This window comes from Pseudophryne corroboree, chromosome 2, assembly GCF_028390025.1.
Source record: "Pseudophryne corroboree isolate aPseCor3 chromosome 2, aPseCor3.hap2, whole genome shotgun sequence".
Classification (NCBI taxonomy): Eukaryota; Metazoa; Chordata; class Amphibia; order Anura; family Myobatrachidae; genus Pseudophryne; species Pseudophryne corroboree.
In genome coordinates, this window is record NC_086445.1 from 135,762,966 (window position 1) to 135,790,786 (window position 27,821).

At 46.4% G+C, this 27,821-nt stretch overlaps 1 protein-coding gene across 6 annotated transcripts in view; it reads left to right on the plus strand.

The window, feature by feature from the left end:
* Positions 1-27,484, plus strand: part of MTUS2 (microtubule associated scaffold protein 2) — a 1,049,445-nt gene extending 1,021,961 nt beyond the window's left edge. For all 6 annotated transcript variants that reach the window (XM_063951742.1, XM_063951738.1, XM_063951743.1 and 3 more), the window contains 3 exons: positions 6,586-6,705; positions 18,558-18,655; positions 19,749-27,484. In XM_063951742.1, the coding sequence (XP_063807812.1) occupies positions 6,586-6,705; positions 18,558-18,655; positions 19,749-19,959 (429 nt within the window). In that variant the 3' untranslated portion in view covers positions 19,960-27,484. The remainder of the gene's footprint in view (positions 1-6,585; positions 6,706-18,557; positions 18,656-19,748) is intronic.
* Positions 27,485-27,821: the final 337 nt, after the last annotated feature.

Here is a 27,821-nt window from a genome sequence, read left to right on the forward strand (position 1 = left end):
ATCTCAACCCAGATTCGTGGATTTTTGTACGCAGCCGTATGGTTGACTCCCCTCTTTCAAACAGTGGTACCCCCACTTTTGCACAGGTCAGAACAGGGGAGACAGTGTACTCAGTCGATGAAAAAACTGCATTTCTCTTACGTCCTAAAGAATGCTGGGGACTCCGTAAGGACCATGGGGTATAGACGGGCTCCGCAGGAGATAGGAGATAGGGCACCTAAAAAGAACTTTGACTATGGGTGTGCACTGGCTCCTCCCTCTATGCCCCTCCTCCAGACCTCAGTTAGATCTTGTGCCTAGAGGAGAATGGGTGCACTGCAGAGAGCTCTCCAGAGTTTTCTGTGGAAAAAGAATTTTGTTAGGTTTTTTATTTTCAGGGAGTCCTGTTGGCAACAGGCTCCCTGCATCGTGGGACTGAGGAGAGAGAAGCAGAGCTGGCTTGTCAAGTTGGGCACTGCTTCTAGGCTACTGGACACCATTAGCTCCAGAGGGAGTCGGAACACAGGTCTCACCTGGGGTTCATCCCGGAGCCGCGCCGCCACCGTCCTCCTCACAGATGCCGAAGATAGAAGCCGGGTGAGTATTGAGGAAAAGACTTCAGGCGGCAGAAGACATCAGATCTTCATGAGGTAAGCGCGCAGCGGTAAGCTGCGCGCCATTGCTCCCTGTCACACACACAATGCAGGCACTGAAGGGTGCAGGGCGCAGGGGGCGCCCTGGGCAGCAATAAACCTCGTTTTGGCCATATATAAGGTGGATTAGGCTGGGGGACAGTAAATCCACGGACTCCCGCCATTTTATTAATATAGGATGAAGGGACCGAAGCCCGCCATCGGGTGGGCGGGGCTTGATCCTCAGCACTAACCAGAGCCATTTTCTCCACAGAGGCTGCATAAAAAAACGCTGGCTCCCTGTTCTCTCCCCTGCTGAGCTTCACAGGTTGGAAAAAGGAGGAGGGGGGCACTTTGGCGACGCAGTGAGTGGAGATTACGATATAAACATATAAAAGCGCTATCTGGTTGTATATTCCAGTGTTTTTAAGCGCTGGGTGTGTGCTGGCATACTCTATCTCTCTGTCTCTCCTAAGGACCTGGTTGGGGTGTTGTCCCCTTATAGGTAAATCCCTGTGTGTGTGGGGTGTCGGTACGTGTGTGTCGACATGTCTGAGGCGGAAGGCTTCTCCAAGGAGGAGGTGGAGCAAATGAGTGGTGTGTCCCCGTCGGTTGTGCCGACTCCTGATTGGATGGACATGTGGCATACGTTGCATGCAAGTGTGGCATCTTTACATAAGAGGCTTGATAAGGCTGGTTTAGGGGGGACATCAGGCGGTCAATCCTCAGAATGGACCGACTCACAGGGCCCGTCGGGGTCTCAAAAGCGTCCCTTAACACAAGACACTACTACCGACACGGATTCTGATTCCAGTGTCGACTATGACGAAGTAAAATTGCACCCTAGGGTGACTAAAACTATTCAGGGTATGATTGTGGCAATAAGGGATGTCTTGCATATTGTGGATGAACCCTCGGTCCCCGACACAAGAATACACATGTTTAAGGAAAAGAAACAGTTTATTAATTTTCCCACATCTCATGAATTAAATGAGTTCTTTGGAAAAGCTTGGGAGACTCCGGATAAGAGACCGCAGATCCCCAAAAGAATTTTTCTGGCATACCCTTTCCCTAAGCAGGACAGGGAGATTTGGGAATTACCCCCCACTGTGGACAAGGCCCTGACGCGCTTATCCAAGAAAGTGGCGCTACCGTCTCCTGACACAGCGGCCCTTAAAGACCCAGCAGATCGCAGGCAAGAAACTACCTTAAAGGGTATTTATTCTCATACGGGTGCTGTGCTAAGACCGACAATTGCGTCGGCATGGGTGTGTAGCGCAATTGCAGCTTGGACAGATGAGCTGACAGATCAATTTGATACTATGGATAAGGACACTATATTCCTAACTCTAGCCCATATAAAAGACGCAGTCTTATTCATGAGGGATGCTCAAAGGGACATTGGATTGCTAGCTTCTAGGGCCAATGCCATGGCTATCTCAGCGAGAAGATCCTTATGGACTCGCCAATAGACGGGTGATGCGGATTCCAAGAAACATATGGAAGTACTACCCTATAAGGGGATGTATTGTTTGGGGATGGGCTGACGGACCTGGTTTCCACAGCTACAGCAGGTAAATCTAATTTTTTACCATATATTCCCCGACAGCAAAAGAAAGTAACACCCTATCAGATGCAGTCCTTTCGGTCGCACAAGTCTAAAAGAGGTTGGGGATCCTCTTTCCTCGCCAGAGGTAAGGGCAGAGGCAAGAGAGCACCTGCTGCGGCAGGCGCCCAGGAACAAAAGTCCTCCCCGGCTGCTTCAAAACCCACAGCATGACTCTGGGGCTCCCCTGAGGGAGTCCGCACCGGTGGGGGCACGTCTTCGACTTTTCAGTCAGGCCGGGGTCAGTTCGGACCTGAATCCCTGGGTGTTGGAAATAGTTTCCCAGGGTTACAAACTGGAATTCGAGGAGGTGCCCCCGCGCCGATTTTTCAAATCGGCCCTACCAGCTTCCACATCGGAAAAGGATGTAGTGTTAGCTGCAATTCAAACGCTGTGTATACAGCAAGTGATAATCAAGGTTCCCCTGCACCAGCAGGGAAGAGGTTACTACTCAACCCTATTTGTGGTCCCGAAACCGGACGGTTCGGTCAGACCGATTTTGAATCTGAAATCCCTAAATCTGTACATAAAAAGATTCAAATTCAAAATGGAATCACTCAGAGCGATAATAGCCAACATGGAGGAGGGGGAGTTTATGGTGTCTCTGGACATAAAGGATGCGTACCTTCATGTCCCCATATATGCCCCCCATCAGGAATACCTGAGATTCGCTGTACAGGATTGTCATTACCAATTTCAGACGTTGCCGTTTGGACTTTCCACGGCCCCGAGGATTTTCACCAAGATAATGGCGGACATGATGGTGGTCCTGCGCAAGCATGGTGTCACAATTATCCCATACTTGGACGATCTCCTGATAAAAGCAAGATCAAGAGAGAAATTGCTGAGCAGTGTGGCGCTCTCTCTGAGAGTGCTCCAGCAACACGGTTGGATTCTAAATCTACCAAAGTCACAGTTGATTCCGACAACTCGACTGCCGTTCCTAGGTATGATACTGGATACGGAACAAATGAAGGTCTTCCTCCCAATAGAGAAAGCCCAAGACATCCAGAACTTGGTCAGAGAACTGCTAAAACCGAAAAGGGTGTAAGTTCACCAATGCACTCGTTCTGGGGAAAATGGTGGCGGCCTACGAGGCCATTCCCTTCGGCAGGTTCCATGCAAGGACTTTTCAATGGGACCTTCTGGACAAGTGGTCCGGGTCCCATCTGCACTTACATCGGAAAATAACTCTGTCCCCAGGGACCAGAGTGTCCCTCCTGTGGTGGTTGCAAAGTGCTCACCTCCTGGAGGGTCGCAGGTTCGGAATTCAGGATTGGATCCTGGTTACCACGGACGCGAGCCTCCGAGGATGGGGAGCGGTCACACAGGGAAAAAATTTTCAGGGTCTGTGGTCAGACCAGGAGTCCTGTCTACACATCAATGTGTTGGAACTCAGGGCCATTTACAACGGCCTTCGACAAGCGGAGAATTTTCTTCGAAGCCTACCGGTTCTGATTCAATCAGACAATGTCACAGCAGTGGCTCATGTGAACCGCCAAGGCGGGACAAAAAGCAGAGTCGCGATGGCGGAAGCCACAAGGATCCTTCGCTGGGCGGAAAATCATGTAAGCGCTCTGTCAGCTGTCTTCATTCCGGGAGTGGACAACTGGGAAGCAGACTTCCTCAGCAGACACGATCTCCATCCAGGAGAGTGGGGACTTCATCAAGAAGTCTTTGCAGACGTAACACGTCTTTGGGGAACTCCTCAAATAGACATGATGGCGTCACGTCTCAACAAAAAACTTCAGAGGTACTGCGCCAGGTCTCGGGGCCCTCAGGCAATAGCAGTGGACGCTCTGGTAACACCGTGGGTGTTCAAATCGGTCTATGTGTTTCCTCTTCTTCCTCTCATCACGAAAGTGTTGAGGATCATAAGACGAAGAAGAGTACAGGCGATACTCGTTGTCCCAGACTGGCCTCGAAGGGCTTGGTACTCGGATCTACAAGAGATGCTCACAGGAGACCCCTGGCCTCTTCCTCTGAGGGAAGACCTGTTGCAGCAGGGGCCCTGTGTATTTCAAGACTTACCGCGGTTACGTTTGACGGCATGGCGGTTGAACGCCGAATCCTAGCAAAAAAGGGGATTCCGGAAGAGGTCATCCCTACGTTAATAAAAGCTAGGAAGGAGGTGACGATAAAACATTATCACCGTATCTGGCGAAAGTATGTGTCTTGGTGTGAGACCAAGAATGCACCTACGGAAGATTTTCATCTGGGTCGTCTTCTCCACTTCCTACAGACAGGAGTGGATATGGGCCTGAAATTAGGCTCTGTTAAGGTACAGATTTCGGCCCTCTCGATTTTCTTTCAGAAGGAATTGGCTTCTCTTCCAGAAGTCCAGACGTTTGTAAAGGGAGTGCTGCACATCCAGCCCCCTTTTGTGCCTCCAGTGGCACCATGGGACCTGAACGTGGTGTTGCAGTTCCTAAAATCACACTGGTTTGAACCGCTTAACAAGGTTGAGTTGAAATTTCTTACCTGGAAGGTGGTCATGTTGTTGGCCTTAGCATCAGCAAGGCGAGTGTCAGAGTTGGCGGCTTTGTCACACAAGAGCCCCTACTTGATTTTTCATGTGGATCGAGCTGAATTGAGGACACGTCCGCAATTTTTGCCTAAAGTGGTTTCTTCGTTCCATATGAATCAACCTATTGTGGTGCCTGTGGCTACAAGTGACCTGGAGGATTCCAGATCCCTGGACGTAGTCAGGGCCTTAAAAATTTATGTAGCCAGGACGGCTAGAGTTAGGAAAACAGAGGCTCTGTTTATCCTGTATGCGGCCAATAAGATTGGCGCTCCTGCTTCGAAGCAGACTATTGCTCGGTGGATCTGTAATACGATTCAGCAGGCTCACACTACGGCTGGATTGCCGGTACCAAATTCGGTTAAGGCCCATTCCACTAGGAAGGTGGGCTCTTCTTGGGCGGCTGCCCGAGGCGTCTCGGCTTTACAACTTTGCCGAGCGGCGACTTGGTCGGGGTCAAACACTTTTGCTAAATTCTACAAGTTTGATACCCTGGCTGATGAGGACCTAGCGTTTGCTCAGTCGGTGCTGCAGAGTCATACGCACTCTCCCGCCCGATTGGATGCTTTGGTATAAACCCCATGGTCCTTACGGAGTCCCCAGCATCCTCTAGGACGTAAGAGAAAATAAGATTTTAAACCTACCGGTAAATCTATTTCTCCTAGTCCGTAGAGGATGCTGGGCGCCCGTCCCAGTGCGGAAACTCTGCAAGACTTGTATATAGTTGTTGCTTACATAAGGGTTATGTTACAGTTGACATCGGTCTTGGACCGTTACTGTTGTTTTGTTCATACTGTTAACTGGTTATGTATGTTCCAGGTTACATGGTATGATTGGTGTGGGCTGGTATGAATCTTGCCCTTGGATTGCTAAATCCTGCCTTGTATTGTCCATCTCCTCTGGGCACAGTTCTCTAACTGAGGTCTGGAGGAGGGGCATAGAGGGAGGAGCCAGTGCACACCCATAGTCAAAGTTCTTTTTAGGTGCCCTATCTCCTGCGGAGCCCGTCTATGCCCCATGGTCCTTACGGAGTCCCCAGCATCCTCTACGGACTAGGAGAAATAGATTTACCGGTAGGTTTAAAATCTTATTTTTTCCATAGCACTGGATGATATTGTTTGGTAATCACAGGTGATGACCAGACAGTATCTACTATGGGGCCATTTGAAACAGGTGCAATTATGAGCCTGATAGGGCACCTAGTGCCCTTTGGCCAATATATGGAAAATGTGTTTTCCATAGTTCAGGGTGATATTGTCTGGTGTTTATTAGACAAAAAATACTAGGCGGCTCCATCATTTGAAAGTGGGGACTCTCCTCTTTCACATGTGGTGGCCCTTGTGGTTGAAGGCGCTAATATGGATGGGCTCAGCCCTGTAACATGGCTTCAGTGCCTCCTGTACCACTGCCTCTCTCCATGAGCGCATGCCATCACCTGACTGCACCCCAGGGGTTTGTAGGCTATAACCAGAGCAGCAAAGCACTGACCGGAGCGTCCTAAGGGGATTCTGAGCCGCTTACAAGCTGCAGGTTGAGTCACCGGAGCATCCGCTCCAGGGTGGCCAAATGCAGGTGATGAGGGACTTTGATAATAATGACATACTTGTGCATATAGAGTAGTGGGGCAGGGTGTACAGTCACATTAGCAGTCCGTCCACAGCGGGTGTCTGTAGCTGCAGTTGCATTGTGTATGACTAAGGCCCTCTATCATTACATACAGCCACAACAAGGGAGACAAGACATTGAGCTGCCCGTGTATAGGCTACGAGCACACGGTACTAGGTGACGGTCTGTAATAGCTCTTCCACCACAATGGGAATAAACATGCATGTCTTATATTGCAGATTGCTCTGGCTCCGTACCGGCACTTAGATGAGGACCTGATCAGTGTTAAACAAATCTTAGAGATGAAAAACCAGTTAATCCATCAGCAGGAGAAGAGGATAATGGAACTGGAGAAACTGGTGAGTTCTATCAGATATTCCATTCCATTGACCTATTCAGGATGTAGAATGCATTTAAAGCAAAATCTTACATCAGAATTATATTATGAGCTTTTAATTAGGGATTGAGAGAATGATGTCTCAGTGTATTAGAAGTGTACGGTAATTGGAACAAAATGACAGATGTAGCCATCTTTGCTGCGATGCGGCTTGCTGCATGGCATTCCGGGCTGGGACTATTTGCAGCCGGTGATGTATACCCTGCTATTCTGTGGAGTTGGTGTGAAGCAGTTTAGTCAATGACTTAATGTTCATCCTCGTTAACAGCAAAACTGACACCTGCTGCTGTACAGGTGCACCTGTCTTTGGCGATATGTAGCTGCGCCAGTGTGTATGAGGTCACCTGACACTTCCAAACGCAATACTATAGATTTCTAGACATAAATACACTATTTTAGGATTCAGTCAAATGCTTAGAAATTAGCAGATTTCCAAATCTGATTTTTTTCCAACATTAAAGACTAAAATATGCTTTAAAAAATGATCATGGAAGTGATGAAATTAGGTTGTTTTCCTCACCTACTCCTGTAATTAATTTGCATTCACTTTCTGAACTGTCCTCCTCTGTCCTGACATTATCCCGGTCACTGACCAATCCTCCGTACCTACTCAGGGCTCTGGCTGTGCTCCAGGCCACTAATAACCACGCTTCAATTAAAGGGGTTGATGTCTCAAAAATACTTACCCCTTCCAACGTCGGGATCTTCAGTGTCGGGATGCCGGTGACGGCCATGTGACTGCCGGCATACCGAAGCTGGTTCACCACTATGCATGCACACTAATCCCATAGGCTTACATTGTGCATTTGACTGTGCACACCTATCAGGCTGTGATGTATATTACACAATGTAATGCTGATGTAAGGTGCCGTTATTGGCGTTCAGATGCCGTTACAATAGCACACTGACGGCATTGCCCATACATCGCTTTAATTGAATTATCCCAAAATGTCTTATATATGGCCTAAATTGTCACCACTTCCTCAAAGACCACCTAGGAGTAGAGCACAGGACCACTAAAGGTGTGAGGACTGTGGGTTGTAGACAAGTCCTAGCAACTATTCCTATTTATATTATTCATTTCTGTTCTAACGGAGCATAAAAGTGATGCTGAGGTCAGTGGAGGAGACAGAGGAGTTTTACAGCCCACCAGGAAGTTATTAGTTCTGGAAAAAGAAATTGGGGGTCATTCCGACCCGATCGCTCGCTGCACTTGTTCGCAGCACAGCGATCGGGTCAGAACTGCGCATGCCGGACAGCCAAAGGCCGTCGTTCCCTAGTGATCGCCTCTGCCTGATTCACAGGCAGAGGCGGTCGCTGGGCGGGAGGGGGCGGCACGGCAGAGTTTGGGGGCCGTTTTAGGGGCGCGGGCCGGCCAACACAGGCGTGGCCGGACTGTGTGGGGGGCGGGCCGCAGCGGCTGCGTGACGTCACACACAGCCGCTGCGACCAGGGGCAGCGACGAGCAGCTCCCGGTCAGCCGCAGGATCTGCGCTGGCCGGGAGTTACTCAACAAGTACAAAAGCATCGCCGCTGTGCGATGCTTTTGCACTTGTGCGGGGGCTGGACAGACATGCGGGGCGGACTAACCCTGTGCTGGGCGTCCCCCTGCATGTCTGGGAACATGACCGTAGCTGTGCTAAATTTAGCACAGCTACGATCAACTCGGAATGACCCCCTTCATTGCTCAGTCTACACAGGACTCAGCACATGTTTCCCTACCTACATCTGAGTCTGCATAATAGCCTCCACATGTCCCTGCATACGTCCTGTGAAGGTACCAGGGATGTTCAAAATGTTGACACTGTAATGTTGAATGGTTTATAATATCAACATGTCCACATTATGCATGTCTATAAAACAGTGTGAAGATATGAGCAGTAGAGTTCGGACTAGGCTACGGTAAGGGTAAAATAGTACTGTCGACATGCATAATGTTGACATGTCAAATGTAGGCTTTGAGACCTTATCGACATCCTGAACATCAAACTGTTTCACCCAGGAACCAAGTATGGGAATGTTGCCTGCTGTAAGTACAGACCATGGTTAGCCTGTTTCTAGAGACTCGTTCTGGGAGTTCCATGTTCGGCTTCATAGGAGCTTGCCAAAGCCTGCTGCCAAGAGAGAGCAGGGACATGGTACGATTGACCAGTTGGTGTGTTCAGGTAGAAAGGTAGATTTATCTATCATTGATATTGGAAAAAGAGCTAGTACAGCAACCTGGGCCGGTCACATCCTCAGTATCAGAGGTTTCTCCTGGTTGTGAGGTGGAGGAACATTGGATGCTTCACATCAGGCACAACAATACCTAGTTAAAGAAATGATACAAGGAGGAAGGGTTTACATTTATCCATTATGAAAGCGGAGTGTAGAAGCAAAAGACACTAGGCCTGATTCATGTTTGTAAGTAAAGCAAAAAAGCAAGTAACTTTGTGTCTGGAACAAACCATGTTGCCATGCAAGGGGAGCAAATACATTTATATTTTTTCTGTGCATGGTAAACACTGGCTGCTTTTGCATGTAGCCCATAAACGTTTGACCGCTTTATTTTTACACTGCAATATGCAGTGTACATCTGCCACACCTGCGGTGCAGCATGGTGTTGCCCAGTTGCTTGCTTTTATGCTTTACTTACACACATGATTCAGGCTCATTGTTCAAAAGTGACTATTTGCATTTGGCTATTAGGACAGAGGTTCTACTTGGGGAGATTATATGTCCCATTAGTGGTTATTTAAACTGGATAAAGAGGAACTTCAAATATTGTAGATCCCCCTGCACCCTTCAAGATGCTTACGTCATGCTTAAGAAAAAGTAATGCGCTTTTAAATGCAATGAGGCTGATTTAATGGTGGATGCATATACAATCTGACTGTAAATATGTATATTAAAGTGAATAGATGCGTCCAGCTAGAAAACCGTAGCATTTGCACCAGGCGGGCATCAGTGGTTACTGTAAGTGTATATAAAACAGCCCTACATAGCAATAGCAGAGAGGCAGGGACTTATGGGAATGATTGGGGCTATATAAATAAAGGTCAAGGGATGAAAGAGATAGGTTGGATCCTGTAGCTATTACTGAGTCATGGTAAACTGATGACTATGACTGGGACATTGGAAATACTAAAGCAGTGAAAAGAGGGTGGTCTTCAGTATGCCGCCGGCCGGGATCCCGGCAACCAGCATACCAGTGCCGGGATCCCGACCGCTGGCATGCCGACACCTATTCTCCCTTTTGGGGGTCCACGACCCCCCTAGAGGGATAACTACCATGCCCGCAGCCTGGCAAGCGCAGCGAGCCCACAAGGGGCTCATTAGCACTTGCCCAGCTGTCGGTATGCTGGCGGTCGAGATCCCAGCCGCCTGCCACTCATACTACACCCGGGAAAAGGTATAGTTGCTTTTTACAGTGTGTAAATAGTGAGATAAATGCAACTTCAATGGAGGGCCTGGTCTTTGCAATCAGAGTATTTGGGTAAAACTTAAAACCGATTAGATTTCTTTTTTCAAATAGGAAAAAATGTATAGACCACAAGAGGAGTTGTATATATTATAAGTAGAGTAATTTGCTGAAATGGTAATTATAGGACGTTCCAATGTGATGGTAATTATAGGACGTTCCAAATGTGATGGTAATTATAGGACGTTCCAATGTGATGGTAATTATAGGAGATTCCAATCTGATGGTAATTATAGAAGATTCCGGCCCGCTGTTATGGAACGATTTCTGGGTTTCCTGAGTTTGCGCTGGAGGTGCAAAAGGACCGTGCACAATTTATCCCGATTAAGAGACGCCTCAGGGAACTTAATTTACAGTATGCAATGCTTTTTCCCTCTAGGCTTAGGGTGGTAGCAGACGGTGAAACAAAATTCTTTACTACTCCTCGGGATGCTGCCCAGTGGCTAGGCCGTTGGGCTCCGGCTGGGCGGGCGCTGGCAGCTGATCCATGATATTTGTTTGCCTATTTCTCTTTATGCTCATAGGCCACTGTTAATTGTCATTGTTTAGGTTGCAGTGGGTTGCCCGGATGATGTTATGATGATTGTGTTCTTGTATATCATCTCACTCCACCGTAGTATGCACACTATTTTTATTTCTAGGGCTCGGGATGGTGTCTCCCCGTCCTCCTTTCCTGAGGGTGGGGAGCCAACACCTTTTGTCTTTAGGTCATTTTATTCATTGCTCTTTTTTTTTTATGTTGGTATAGTTTTTCTTTTCTTTGTTAGGGGGACCAGTTTATTGGGATAAAGTATGCCTCAGTTCGGGTGGGTATACAGGGAGGGGGGTCAGGATGGGAGATATTGTTATTTGTTGTCTGTCCTTTTTTTTAAATGTTTTTATTGCAAACATTATGGTGTTTTTGATTTCTTTAACTATGCTCGGTGCTAGGGTTGGCGCTTTGTGCAGGATACACAGGACTGATCGTTGTATTTGTTTTGTCCTGACTTATGGCTTCTGATCGCCTTAAAGTTTTGTCCTGGAATGTCCGGGGACTGAACGATAAAGTTAAACGTTCCCTTGTGCTCCGGCACTTTAAGCAATATGGTGCGGACATAATATGCCTTATGGAGACCCACCTGATGGGGGCAAAGGTCCTGGCTCTCAAAAAACCGTGGGTGGGCTGGGCTTACCACTCCACTCACACATATCACTCACGGGGTGTGTCAGTTTTAGTTCGACGGTCAGTCCCGTTTATCCTTGATCAGGTCCAACTGGATCAGTGGGGCAGTTATGTTTTCCTGAAATGTCAAGTGTACTCCATGTCATTGCTTGTCCTTGCCATTTATGTGCCGCCCCCTTACTCCCCAGAGGTTCTTAAGAAGGCTGCTGAATTTATCACATTGTATCCTAATGTCTCCATTGTTTGTCTTGGCGATTTTAACAATGTCATAGATTATGCCTTGGATAGAACTAGAATATCGTCTGACGCTCCTGTGGTGCGTAGGAGGGACTTTGCACTTTTGGTGGAAAGTCTGGGCCTAGTCGATGCGTGGAGGGTCCGCCACCCTGGCGTACGTCAATATTCTTGCTTTACTCCTGCTTATCCATCCTTCTCTAGAATAGACCTGGCTCTCACCTCTAAAGATTTACTGCCGAGATTGGTTGATGTTCAGTATGCTACTAGGGGCATCTCCGATCATTCCCCGATAATTCTGAGTTTTGATTTGGGAGATGTTATGGGTGCACGGTTCTGGCGGTTTAACTCCTTCTGGCTGACTCAGATGGGCGCTGGGGCGGAGTTGGAGGAAATGTGGGGGGCCTTTTTGTTGGAAAATCAGGGCTCAACATCCGATACAGTTCTATGGGATGCCTTTAAGGCATATGTGCGTGGTACCCTAATTAAACCAGTAGCTGTTTTGAAGTCTGGTTATGCACAGGGGGAAAGAGATCTTGAGGCTAGTTGTAGACGGTTGGAGCTTCAATATCTGGCGGATAGTCTGGAGACCACGTGGGAGAGGTGGTTGCTTGGGCAGGCTGCCTGGCGCGACTATTTGGCTGATAAAGCTAAATATCGGCTGCTTTATAACCAACATACGTACTATGCAACGGGTGATAGACCTGGTAGTTTTATGGCGACCTTGGCAGGTGCGGATAGGGCTTCTACTACGGTGCCTGCTGTCTGTATTGGAGATGATGTGACTCATTAGAACACTCCCGACATTGTAGGGGATTTTGTAGATTACTACAGACGGCTGTATAGTTCTAAACTAGTCCACACTGCACCAGAAATAGACATGTACTTGGCTGCAATCTCGATACCCACACTGTCTCTTGATGCCATTGACTTTTTAGACTCTCCTGACATTGACTGAGTTGGAATCCGCGGTCAAGTCTTTTCCTGGAGGTAAAACCCCAGGACTAGACGGGATACCCCTAGAGCTCTATAAGAAGCATCTGTACTTTTATGGCCCTAAACTCCTTAATATATATAACAATTTATTTGTGCAGGGTAGGTTGCCTGATTCTATGGCGGAGGCCATAATTATTGTTCTCCTGTAGCCAGATAAAGATCCGACACGGGTTGAATCTTATCGTCCATTCTCCTTATTGACGACTGACGTTAAGATTCTGGCTAAAATTATGGCGACAAGGCTGAACTCTGTGATTCTACAGTTGATTCATGATGACCAGTCAGGGTTCATGCCGGGCCGGTCCACTTTGTCAAATTTACGCAGACTATATACTCACATCCAGGCCCCTCATGAGAACGCCTGCTCCTCGGTTATTGTTTCTTTGAACGCTGCTAAGGCGTTTGATTCAGTGGAGTGGGCCTTTGGTTTGGTATTGGACCAAATTTTAAAAGATGGATCCAACTCCTTTATTCTGCTCCCACGGCTAGGGTTTTGGTTAATGGCCATATATCCTCTAGTTTTCCCTTACAGCGGGGGACGAGACAGGGGTGCCCGTTGTCCACGATTCTTTTCGCGCTGGCCATAGAGCCTTTGGCCTGTATTGTTAGATCCTCCCCGCGGGTGGCGGGTTTCCGGTTGGGTGGCAGGACAGACAAAATTGCTCTCTATGCAGATGATATTCTGTTATTCATATCTGATTATCCCACTATTATGCCTCATGTTCTGGATATAATTGACACGTTTGGTGGATTCTCTGGGTTATCCATCAATTGGGATAAATCCTGTATCCTCCCACTTAGAGGCCCCTGTCCTGCTTGCCCTCCCGGGGGCTTGCCGCTACGCTGGGTGGATTCTTTTAAATACCTGGGGGTACGGATTAATAATCGGTCCTCACAATTTATTGATTTAAATATACGTCCACAGCTGGACTATCTGCGGTCTCGTATTAGGGTATGGGGTAAGCTGCCACTTACGGTTACAGGAAGAATTAATTTAATTAAAATGGTGGTTCTACCTAAACTGCTGTATGTCCTTCAGCATTCCCCTGTTTATCTTTCCCAGAAATTATTCGCTACTATAGATGGTCTTCTGTCCTCATTGGTTTGGTCCAGCCGTAGGGCTCGGATTAAATTGGACACGTTAACTAGACCCTCGTTACTCAGGCGGCCTTGCCCTTCCTAAATTTAGATTTTACTATCTGGCGGCGCAGCTTTCCCATTTAATTTCTTGGCTCACCGATTCCTCTGGGGATTTATTAATCTCCAGTGTGCTATCGGTATCTGTAATTAACTTGACACCTCTCCAGCTTTTCTTAAGTGACAATGTTAATCTCCTCACGATGCCGCTTGTTAAACAGGCTATCATGGTGTGGAGACAGGTACATTCTATGCTGGGTGGGGAGGGTTGGGACCCGGACACTCCACTGACGCATACTCGTGCTCTTCCTCCTTTCTCCTCACTACAAATGGGCTCCGTTTGGGGTCGATGGGGCGTCAATTCTCTTACTCATTTGTACACCTTGGATACACTTAAATCTTTTGGACAATTACAACTTGAGTTTAACATACCCACGTCATATTATTATGCGTGCACATCCCAGTTTAGTGCGGCTCCGCCTCTCCTTCAGACGTCTCCTGTTCACCTGCTTCTAACTAATACTGTTGGCTCCGGGGCTGTCTCTGCTCTTTATTCTGCTCTGCTCAGTGCCCATCACTCTGGTAGTTTCCCTCACCTTAAGTCTAAATGGGAAGTAGGTTTGGGTCCTGTTTCCTTAGATATGTGGGAAGAGGCTTTGGGGGCCTCACGTACGGCCACCACATCGGCTCGCTTACAGCAGATACATTTATTTATTCTCCACCGTGTATACATTACCCCCACCCGTCTCGCTAGCATAGGGGGACGGAGTGACTCCAGGTGCCCGAAATGCGCTTCTTTAGATGGTACTTTCTGGCATTTATTGTGGGCTTGTCAGGTGGTACAGACCTTCTGGCAGGCGGTGATTCGGATAATTACTTCCACGGGAATCCCATCTGACGGGTTTACCCCCCTTGTGTGTAGCCTTGGTGTCATTGATGAGGAAGTGCTGGATGCATACTCTAGAAAATACGTCCTTAACCTATGCGCTTTGGCCAAAGTGCTGATAACACGCTCCTGGATGGCGTCCTCAGGCCCTGATATAAATAAATGGATCCCGTTAGTGAACTCGGTGGTGTCCCATGAAAAGTTTGTTTACATTTCTAGGAAAGCCCCGGACAAGTTTTATAAGGTATGGGACAGGTGGCTGTCGTCCCCAAACAGTCAATGTACACATATTTCTGTGCTGCGCTGACACCTGGTCACCCTTTCATGGTGAAATTATCAAATTCGCTGTTAGGAAATCATATCACTCTTGTGAATATTATATGATTGTTTGCAATTTGTTTATTCTGTTTTTTTTTTCTTTTTGTATTGTCTGGTTATGCATACAGTATCTGTTCACTATATTCTGTATAGATTTGGCATACTGTGTTATTGTCTGTTACTCTGTTTGTATGTCTGCAAAAATCAATAAAAACTTATTGAATTAAAAAAAAAAATTATAGAAGATTCCAATCTGATGGTAATTAATATTATAGGAGATTCCAATGTGCTTGTTGCAGACTGGAGTCTACCAATTACTACTGTATATCAGTCGCGGCTCTGTTTAATTGGCTCAGCAGTGCAAAACACAACATCTGCTTGGCTGCCCGGCTAGTAACTAGCTGCGCTTCCTGGAGATTGAGTATATATGATGGTCCAGCCATAGGGTTTTTTTTTTCATCTTATGGTTAGAAAATTACCATTGGATTATGATGGACCATGAAAGAAACTAAATTAGTAGGAAAGTATACACTATTGTCCAAGTGCATGCTGGAGCATGTTGTTCTAAACACCACGTGCAAGAATGCTAATGGACTGCCAGCGTATGCTATAAGTGTTTACACTATAGGACTAAAGGTGGGTACACACTAATAGATATATCTGCAGATCAATTGATCTGCAGATATATCTATGGACGGATCGGGCAGTTTGTTGTGCATACACACTGCCCGATCCGTCGGGGACTGACGTCAAGAACTGGGCGGGCGTGTACACACGCCCGCCCAGTTCAGCTGTCAATCACCGCCGGCCGCCGCAGCATGTGTACGGGCGGTCGGCCGACCGCCCCGTGTACACACACAGCGACGCGCCAATATATCGGTAGATATATTGGCCGTCGGCTGCGCTGCATGGCCGACGCGATACGTCTGTGAACGACGGAGTTCACAGACGTATCGGCCGTACACACTGGCCGACGGACCCGTGATATATCGGCCGTTTAAGAGAACGGCCGATATATCGACCAGTGTGTACGGGCCTTTATTCAAAGTTGGATGCAAATGTGTAATATGTCTAGAAAAAAGGTTGCAATTTGCTACCTAATATGAGTTGGCCACAGATGTGAGGTGTGACCAACATTGCACAGAAATAAGTCCCCCCTCTCTGATATAGTAGCAGTCTCCCTGATTGTACCTCACCTCCATTATCTTGCAAAAAAAAAGAAATCAGAGATATATCAATTCAAATTAGATCATCAGTGACATTTCCCTGCATTGGTTATAAGGCACAATGGGGGTTATTCAGAGTTGTTAGTAAACCAAAACAGTTAGCAATTGGACAAAACCATGTTGCACTGCAGGTGTGGCAGATGTAACATGTGCAGAGAGAGTTAGATTTGGGTGGGTTATATTGTTTCTGTGCAGAGTAAATACTGGATGCTTTATATTTACAATGTCCTTTAGATTTAAGTTTAAACACACCCCACCCAAATCTAACTCTCTCTGCACGTTATATCTGCCCCACCTGCAGTGCACATGGTTTTGCCCATTAGTGTGTTTTTGTAAGATGCATTTGTCGTCGTCGTCGTCGTCGTCGTCGTCGTCGTCATCATCAATTCACAACTTGCACCAGAATTCCTCCAAGCAAACACATGTTTTCTGTTGGCCATCTTGGATGCTTCACTTTATCACACCCACAGAACACTTTATCACACCCACAGAATGCTAATTTTCCATGACTACGCAGCCCTTTGTCGCAGTGAGTGGCTGGTCCAGCTTACATGTAAAAAAGACGTGCACTGTGAAATGACGCACATGCACATAAAAAAAAGAGTCAAAACAATGGCACAGCTTGTGTACAGTAAGGTGGATGACTGCGCTCACTGATTCTGGCGGGAGGAGGTTTTTGGTACAACTCTACCTGGAGGTGTCCTACCTCCTTTGTTTACAATCAGTTTTGGAGAATGTCAGCGCACTTAAGTGGGGATGGGCTACGTCGGGTGGGGTGGTGGGAAGGGAAGAGTGTGTGTGTGAGGGGGAATAGGAGGGAGGAAAGGGATGATATTTATATGCTTAACCAAGTACACTGAGCTTCTATGTGTGTTTATTAATTGTCATGAGAAATGATGGTGAAAAAAATGTGGGTCTTTATTTACAAAAAAGTTATATTAGCAGAGTCACAGTGCTTAGGTCATCAGGTTTGTTGTGCAGACTACACATTTGCTGTATACTTTCCTTATTGGTATACCTGTAAATAAAGGGTCCCCTTGCAGAAGTGAAATTCAGGTGTACTTCTGGGGCACACCTTTATAGGATCTAACCTGAACCTATGTCCCTTTTGTGTTGATTTAACACAAAAGGGACATAGGTTTTGTGAATATCCATGCTTGTGCAATGTATGGTTTAATCAAACTGACTGATGTACTAACTATTACACCTGTAATGGATATCATGACAACCTGTTCTTTTAGGGTTCCTTGAGGACTTAGTTTGGGAACCACTGCTAAAAACACATAAACTTAGACCGTAAGCACCATAAACAAAACTTTATTACTAGTCGCTGGTGACAAGTTATTGGAGGATGATAATGACATATATAGTATAAGCAGTATGGCAGAATGTGATAACTATATACAAGTGAGTCTCACATTAATAGTAGCAAAATGAATGAACCCAATTTAAAAATAAAAAACAAAAAAAATTAGATGTCAACAATTTAGATTCCAATAAATGAGCAGATTCAATGCAGCAAGAGATTGAGAGATCATGTCAAACAAATGTAGTAGATTGGTGTGGATGGTATGGGGGTCCTGGCGTCTGGGCAACCCAATGCACAGGATCCCGACACCTGGTAGGTATATATCCTATCCCTAACCCCCAATCCCCCTAACGTCCCTTCCTGTAGCCCCCATGCAGCCTAACCCTAACCTCCCCCCCCCCCTGCAGCCTAACCCTAACCCACCCCACTTGAGGGGAGTTGTACTAAGCAGTGATAAAAGTGGAGAAGTGAGCCAGTGAAGAAATTGCCCACGGCAACCAATCAGCAATGATGTAACATTTGCATACTATAAAAGTATACAGAGCAGCTGATTGGTTGCCATGGCCGACTTCTCCACTGGCTCACTTTTATCACTGCTCAGTACGTCTCCCCCTTAGTGTCTAAGCCACCCCTTCTTAGTGCCTAAACCTAACCCTCCCTCACCGCAGCCTAACCCTAACCTCCTCTCCCCGAAGCCTAACCCTAACCCACCCCGCGTACTTACAATAAGGATGTCGGCAGTCGAGATGCCGCCAGTCATCATTGTGATCCAAGTCAAGATTCTGACTGCCGGCATCCCAACTGCTGGGATGCTGACCCGATCCCGATTGGTGGATATATCTCCCTTACATGTTATCTAGGCATTAGGTACGGTAGGCCGCAATATTACCAACTGAAACTACTAAGTTATTGTTGATGTTGTTTTAGTGGCACAGCATTTATATCATACTCAGAATCTATTTATGTTTCTATTGTGAATATCGACAGCACCAATAACGTGGAATTGTTATAAAATTGTAAATACTTTTTGTTTTGTAGGCCCTTAAGCTGCTGTTGCACCTCCTAAAGCTTGTTTTGTCTTTGTAGGCTGAAGTAAATGTTATCCTGGAGGAAAGGATCCAGGTTCTCCAGCAGCAGAATGAAGACATGAGGGCCCGCATCGATCAGAACGTTCAGGTCACCAGGTCGGTGGTCTCTGGGGGTCATCGAACTGTAATAAAACAGGGTTGCTGATGGAGGAAGGTTATATTGGCATTTAATATGTCACTGCTGAGACATCACCTTAAACATTCTATACATTCTATCCCCTCTTGAGGGACAGTTTAGAAAAGGGCTATTACAATGGTACATTACATCAATTTTGTAAATAATTCAAGAGTGTCACATGCAGGATTCAGATCAGATAATGGAGAGAGATAATGAGATAGAAATAACAAGTAGTCCTAGATGGACAGTTCATTTCTCCGCGGTCAGAATTATGTACCTTTGCTCATTGTTCCTCACACCCCACAGAGGTGCCCAGGAAATGAGTGAGGTTTGCCTACAGTAATAAGCTGAGCTGAACATTGTGGCAGTACAGTAATCGCCTCAAAATATTGCAGAACTTTTAAAAAGTGCAGGGAAGAGGACTGGATGGTAGGGAGGAACTTCTATACATAAACATGGTCTTGTCTAGCCTTCACAATGTACTAAAATACTTTGTAGATACTTTGTAGATGATGGAAGTAATATTATAGTAGTAAAGCTAGGTATAGAAATATCCAAGTTGGTATAACAATACAATGAGATAAAAGCAAAATAAAAAGGCATGTTTCTGTGCTCGGTCCAGTCATGTGTGAGACCATATGGACATCACCTATAGAGAGGTGTGAGACCATATGGACATCACCTATAGAGAGCATTGTTCTCATCTCACCTCTGTGATTTCAGCGACACCACTCATCTTCCCATTCCCATATAGCAATTCTCCATTAATGTATAAACTGCAATGAGCACTACTCCCCTCCCAAACTCTCCAGACACACATCCAACCAACAGTGCAACGTGCTTATGTAAAGCTCCTCTGCTGCCACCTATTGTCCACTGTATCACTTCCAATCTTCTCAGCCGTGATCTTTATCTTATACCTCAGTCCAAACAACATTTTGCTTATAATGTGTTTGCTGTTTCGATTAAATTGCTGTGATTAAACTCGTGTCTTGGGAAATATTTTATGTCCCAATTTTAATATCGGAAACACCGCCGTAGATCGTAACTCGTTTGTGCTGTTTTCTTTAGGCAATTATCTGTTGAAAACGCCACTCTACACGAGAGCGTGGAAAAAGAGAGCAAGGAGAAAAAAAGATTAAGTCGAACCAATGAAGAACTGGTTTGGAAACTCCAGACTGCAGAGTCCATGAGTCCGATAAAGCATCCGTCATCTCCCATTAACCGCTCATCATCTTCAAGTCCCCTATCGCCCTCTAAAGTCGGTACGGCTCAGAGATGACACATCAGCAGTCATTAGACAGTTTCTTTTCCCACGCGGATTATTTTTCAAATGCACTTGCTGTAAGCAGTCCTCAGAGACGTGTGGCCACATGTGAAAGCCGACGTACGTTTCGGTACACTAGATATAACATAAGCACCTCCTGTCTTTCATATGAACTTCAAGCCAAGGAAACAAAAACATTCCACTGATAGAATTACTCAAATACAGAAGCCGCATCAATACTTCAGGTTACATACAGTCCAATATGCTGGGGTTATATATACAGCATGTGTATTGTACACATGATTGCACACACTTTACAGGTTAATTTGTACATAAAGATGCTAATATGTACATATGAAATGGAAATTTTATGTTTTTCCTCTTTTTTTATGTTTTGCTTTTTGGATAATTGCTGATGTGTTTGATCAGCTGTTTTCTAACCCGTGCCTATGTCTTCTACCTAAATGGGACATGTTCTGTCCATCCTATTTGTACTGCTTATTATAACAAGGTAACACTGATCTATACAGACTTTAAAAAAAAAAGCGCCTTCCAAATGGTACCACACAAACACCAGCTCTATCCCGTTATTAAAGAACATTGCCGTCTACGCAATAATCCAATGCTTCGCTCGCATGTCAGGCCTTTTGTTTCCTGTGTGTGGTTTGTAACAAGGCTCAGCGTGGATGTTTGTCTTCTTTTGGACTTAACATTGGTGAAATTTAGGCTTTCATTACATGACCATCGGGGGCGCTGTGCTTTTGTTTAAACATGAACCAGAATGAGACAAGCCAGATTTCTGATGTACATACGTTGGATTTTACAATACCTGCAAACCTTCAGTGACTCCTCTTCCAACACCGCCTGGATCATTCAACAGAGATGTCATGTTCCCATCGGCTTGGAACCTATTACACTGTATTTATGAAAACATTGGTGTGTTAGACCTAGATCCTAATTAATCTTCCATGTTACCCTTCTTTGTTTAAGAAAATACACTGTTTACATGATAGATCGTTTTTTTTCCTGTACATTTTGTAACGCACATGTGAATATAGGATTCTGCCTGCAGACAAGCACCTAATTTATAGTTTATATTGGGAACCTGTTTGGTTTTATAGGTCAGCAATGCCACATGAAAATAAATAGAAGCTCGGTAGAAATATTTATTTTGGAATGTAATGAACCTTATTGCGAGTTATGTGTACTTTTGTACTTGTACGTTATTTAATTAGCCATGTCTTCATAGACTTGCTGACACTTGGTATTCACCTTCTCCACTGTGAAATATGCTGCAGGAATCATATACTGAAGTTCTAAGAATACAGCCGCCTTTGGGATATGATGGTGAAGCCAGACCCAGCAGAATAATAGTGCAAAGCAAACATTGAGTGTTTCAGATGTGTTTTTGTAATGGCAGAAAAAGAACAAGTGCAACTTGCTGATAATCATTTTAATTCATAATTCAACAAAAATAAAATGATTTCCTTATAGGTACTCCAATACCTTATAAGATCTCTAATCTATAATGATGAAATCTACTGGTATATCCAATAACATCCTGATTCAAAGCTCCTCCTGTTTTTGAAACTGTATATAAGACAAAGAACTCTTGAAAGTCATTTAGAGAAGAGAATTTATTTTTCCTATTGGCCAAGCTCCCCCCATCCCGGCACATCTGCATGCTTCCATGACCCTACAGCCAAGTTCCCCTCCATCCCGGCACATCTGCACGCTTCCATGACCCTACAGCCAAGCTCCCCACCATCTCGGCATAGATGCACGCTTCCATGACCCTACAGCCAAGCTCCCCACCATCCCGGCACAGCTGCACGCTTCCATGACCCTACAGCCAAGTTTCCCTCCATCCCGGCACATCTGCACGCTTCCATGACACTGCCTCCCCACCATCCCGGCACAGCTGCACACTTCCATGACACTGCAGCCAAGCTTCCAACCATCCCGAAAGAGCTGCACGCTTCCATGACATTGCAGCTAAGTTCCCCGCCATCCCGGCAGAGCTGCACACTTCCATGACACTGCAGCCAAGCTCCCTGCCATCCCAGCACAGCTGCACGCTTCCATGACACTGAAGCCAAACTTCCAGCCATCCCAGCACAGCTGCACGCCTTCATGACACTACAGCCAAGCTCTCCACCGTCCTGGCACAGCTGCACGCTTCCATGACACTGCAGCCAAGTTCCCCGCCATCCCAGTACAGCTGCGTGCTTCCATGACATTGAAGCCAAGCGTCCAGCCATCCCGGCACAGCTGCACGCCTCCATGATACTACAGCCATGCTCTCCACCATCCTGGCACAGCTGCACGCTTCCATGACACCAGCCAAGTTCCCCGCCATCCTGGCACAGCTGCACGCTTCCATTACACTGCAGCCAAGTCCCCGCCATCCTGGCACAGTTGCACGCTTCCATAACACTGCAGCCAAGTCCCCACATCCTGGCACAGCTGCACGCTTCCATGACACTGCAGCCAAGTTCCCCGCCATCCTGGCACAGCTGCACGCTTCCATAACACTGCAGCCAAGTCCCCACATCCTGGCACAGCTGCACGCTTCCATAACACTGCAGCCAAGTCCCCACATCCTGGCACAGCTGCACGCTTCCATGACACTGCAGCCAAGTCCCCGCCATCCTGGCACAGCTGCACGCTTCCATGACACTACAGCCAAGTCCCCGCCATCCTGGCACAGCTGCACGCTTCCATGACACTGCAGCCAAGTCCCCGCCATCCTGGCACAGCTGCACGCTTCCATGACACTGCAGCCAAGTCCCCGACATCCTGGCACAGCTGCACGCTTCCATGACACTGCAGCCAAGTCCCCGCCATCCTGGCACAGCTGCACGCTTCCATAACACTACAGCCAAGTCCCCACATCCTGGCACAGCTGCACGCTTCCATAACACTGCAGCCAAGTCCCCACATCCTGGCACAGCTGCACGCTTCCATGACACTACAGACACTTGCTCAGTAAATTGGCAAATAATGACATGAACACTTCAGTATATGAAAGCTTTTTCACATAGCAAAGTGTATATCTGTATTCCTTGACATACTGTAACAACTATTGATTGGCTTATCGCTGACATTATACAATGTGTGCTTGGACTTATAAAACAATACGCTTCTCTCAGGAACACCCCATGTTATAAGATTTAAATGAAAACTTGTATTTTTACAATATTTTATTATTCATTATTGTGCCCTGTTATCTGTTTCTGCATTACTTCCACCTACAGATGATCCATACAAATGTAGACTGTATGCTTCAGCACCCCACAGAGTGAGGAAGATGCAACGGCTTTAGCTGCATTTCCTGCCCTAGCTCCGTTGTGTTGCAGTGGGGGTGAGGACAGCGGTCTGAGAGGCACTTGTCTGTATAACATCAGTCTATATTCATTGCCCTTACTGTGAGAAAAGCACTCATTTAGTAGATTGGTGTTCATGCCTTGTTCTTGCTGCTTCATTCCATATAAAGGCAGGATTTCTCTCGTGTGATTACAGAGCTTTGTACATGGCATGACGGATGAACTGAAGGCCCACCTCTGTGATCATAGTCACATGGTGGTATTCAGCTTCTATTTATGGGCCGCATGTCATTCCTCTGCTGCCTTCCTAAATCCTGCCCCCCATAGGCTGTCATATTTATGGCATACCTGCTACACGATGAGATGCAAAGTCTTTGTTATGTAACACAGTGTGAATAAACTTTATTCTTCTGTCTAAAAAAAGAAACCAGTCTCAATTAAAATGTTCCGCTCATATATCTGCCCCCCCCCAGAATTTCTGAGAGGGAGCTACAGTATGACCCTAATGCGGTGGCTACTTGTGCACCAGCTTGCCAGGGTGGATTATATGTCACTAAGCCGAGAAGTACTATTATACAATCCACCACTGCTGTAGGCCCAGGTACGTTGTAACCTCTGCTCCCCAGGCCAGGTCCCTTCAGCTCAGTATAATAGAAAAATTTCAGTGACAATTCTGAAACGTTTTATTGTAAGACTTGTCAATTACAAACATTGGTCATGTCATCTTCATACATTGGAGACAGGCAGTCATTTTGTAGACTGTGTTGATGAGAATGCAGTATGTCCATGCATTTGTAGATGAACACTGCGGGCACGCTTCAGACTTGCACACAAGTCCGTTACGTGGACTGATCTTGCACAGCATTGTGTATGCATCCTAGTCCAGCATATGCAACTCTGAGGAACAGCGACTGACAGTCATACGCATCTTTGCCTACTCTCCCATAACTGGCGGGAAGATTCCTAAAATAAGGTGGCGCCTGGAAGAGTGGGCAAGTCTCCCAGAGCTGTCTTACGTGGTCAATAACTTCCTAAGTGAAGTGGGTAGTACTGGCAGCCAAAGGTGCACATTACGTTGAAACAAGTCATCATGGCCCCGTTATACAATGCCCCAACACCGCCTGCTTCTGTCGCACCCCCGCAGTTCCCACCTGGCTTTCCACTCCCGGAGGGGGCAGCACAAGGGTTGGCAAGTATGATCTTATCCATTTCTATTAGTGGCAGAGTGGGTGTAACTGGTTTGCAACTGGAAATTCGCACATACTTAAGGGTGAGTAGGCATGTAGATGGAATTGCGGGTGGAGCTCTGACTGCAGGCGATCATATATACTTTTTTCCCATCATGCAAATCAGAAATAGGGTCTTTAAATGGATATTGGCTCCACAACAATAGCTTCCTCTTCTGTGTATATGTAACTATATGTAACAGGCGTCAGTTTAGGGGGTCAATCCTATTAGCTACGAAGGCATTTAAACACCCTATCCCGCAGCCTGGTTTCTGCCTGAATTTGCTCAAAATTGCTCGTCGAGCACTTTTGTGTGAATTCGGCTGTCGTAAAGTGCAGCCACTGCCGCAATGACTCACAGCCGCTAGATCATCGCACCCAATTGGATTGACCCCAAGATCTGAAATGAAAAATTCCATTTACACAGACTAACATGACGGCAGGATCACATAAACACAGTTCATCTATAATGATTGTGAATTGTGGTATAACGACTCAAGATGAAATCATGTTTTTTGGGTTAGTGTCACAGTTAGTGCTGAACAACAACAGGGCAAATGGGGCGGTCGTACAGGAGCTCCCACACACAGCACCAGCCTGAGGGCACTGTGACATATGTGCACTGGGGGTTCTGTGCGGCATAATGAGACTTGGGGGCAGTAGCGGCTCTTGCCACGGGGAAGTAGGGTTTTTTGCCTGGGGTGCCGCTGCCCCGAGGGCACTGCCGTGGCAAGAGTTGCTACTCCTGACCCCCTCTCCCCGGCTGCAGCAGGCGCCGTGGGCTGTGTGGGAGCCCGCTGCAGCCGATGTCGCTGACTGATGCTAGAGGTCATAATTGACCCCTAGTGTCAGTGCGGCGTTGCTATGAAAGAGACATCATGACGTCACTCCCATAGAGGGGAGCCGGCAGCGGCCAGAGACAGCAGCAGCGGTCCGGAAGCAGGAGCGGGGCTGGTAGGTATTGTTTTTTTGTTTGTTTTTCTTGTTTGCAAGTGGTGCTACTACAGGGGGCACAACTACAGGGGGCACTGCTACTAGGGGCACAACTACAGGGGGAACAGCTACTGGGGGCACAAGTACAGGGGTATAATTGTGGCCACACCCCTATTTTTGACCGTGCACCAACTCTATTTTAACGTGGGGGGCGCCACAGGAACCTTTCGCCCTGGGCGCCACAAGGTCTAGAACTGGCCCTGCTTGGGGGCACTACAGTGTGTTTCACACTTTTGTGGTGCTGGATGTATTTTACTCATTATACTTTTTAATAACATCACCAACAAATCATAGTGGTAGTTTAATTAGTGGTGCGCCGAACAAATTAGTTTCCCTGGGCTCCCCCTCCCAAAAAAAAACTTAGTGGTCTATTCATGAAGCAGTGAAAAGTGTGGAGAAGTGAGCCAGTGGAGAAATTGCCTATGGCAACCAATCAGCATTGTAGTAACATTTATCATTTGCATACTATACAATTGTACGGAGCCACTGATCGGTTGCCATGGGCAACTTCTCCGCTTTTTTCACTGCTTCATGAATAGACCCCTTAATCTGGCACTGGATACTGTGCCAGGATTTAGTAGACTAGGACTTCAGTAATGTAGGGTGAGTGAAATATCTAATATTCCTTAAAATGTCAAGATACACGGTGATATCCCAGGTAATGCTACATATTTCATTTTGTAACTTGTTTTGCTGCAAATGATCAGTTACGCCTCTACCAGCTCATCATGTGCTGGTTCTGTAGATGCCTATTCATTACCAACAGCAATAGCCCCTTGTTGCAGTGGTGGATACAAAAAGGAAGCTGAGGGATTGGTATGGATCCCTCTTCATACTCTGAAACAAGCGGGACTCTGGAAACGGACGTCATCTTGCAATATAGCTTCAAAATCGTTTTCCAGGGCTTGATGAATAAGCGGTGGCCAACGATGAATGGGCCCGTTACTTAAAACATGTGGAAACTGTTGTGTTATGTTTGCATCAATGACCCCTTTGTATTAAATGGACTTGCGCAGTACACAGTACTTGCAAATAGCAACAGTGACATCTGCAGGTCATGTGTATGTACTACAACACACAAGATGAGCACAATTATAAAAGTTGTTTTGTTTTTTACCCAACATTAAGTGGGATATCCAATTACCGGTGAATTAACATCGGGTCATTTTTCAGACCCTTCAAAATCCAAGATAACTGCAGCAGCCAGCAGCAGGCTGGGACAACAGGGAGGGCGCCGCGGCCCAGGAGCCGGCACGTAGCGCTTAACCCCCATCGTCCCACGCCCCTGGTCACATGGGGAGCGGTCATGTGACCGGAGGGAGCCGGCTCTGCAACACTGCACCGGGCGCTGTCAGGAGCCAGCACCCGGTGCAGCATCAGGTAACCCCCCGATAAGCCGCCACTCGTGCTGGCTTATCAGGGCTAATTAGATAGCCCCCAGCAGGACAATTAGCCCCGGTAAACTACCGGGTCTAATTGGATATCCCCATGTAAATGAAAATCTTAAACATTGTGATAAATATCCTTGGAATAATAAGTAATGCAGTGAAAATTACTGACACTGTCTTAGATAGCTTCCCCTAGATTTGCTTCGCTGTGTCACTCTGAAGTTCTCATTAATCTTTGTGTTGGTTTAACCAATAACTGTCACTTTTCTACTAAAATGTAAGCAATCCGTTGTACAGGTTACAGCAATCTTGACCTGAAATTCCATTTTCTTCCCTAATAGTAAAACCCACATGATGTATGATGAATAAAATGGTTGTTTTCAGCATTGATTGCGCTTTGGTTTAGCATTGCAGCTTGCAGGCAAGGTAGCGGTAACTGTGGCTGTAAGGTGTGTCTGTATCCTGTGCACCCACATATAGAGACATGTGTTCTGTGGTTTCCCCATTACATATGTAACGTGACTGTTTCATCATTTGCATCTTTTATTTGAACAACTGAAAGTTTGGTGATTTCCATGGTCAGCAATAAAAACTTCCTTGTAATATATTATTTTGCTTTGTCTCATCATAGTGGAATTCCCCATGCGGTGTTACATACGATACATGCTGCATGCTTTCTGTGTACAAACACGTTGTAAGAAACACAACAGTGGTTTATTACCAGTTATTTATACAGCGCACACATATTATGCAACACTTTACAGAGAATATTCGGCCATTCACATCAGTCCCTGCCCCAGTGGAGTGTACAATCTATATTCCCTACCACATTTACACACACACATTCACACTAGGGTTAATTTTTGTTGGGATCCAATTAACCTACTTGTATATTTTTGGATTGTGGGAGGAAACCAGAGTACCCAGAGGAAACCCTCACAAGT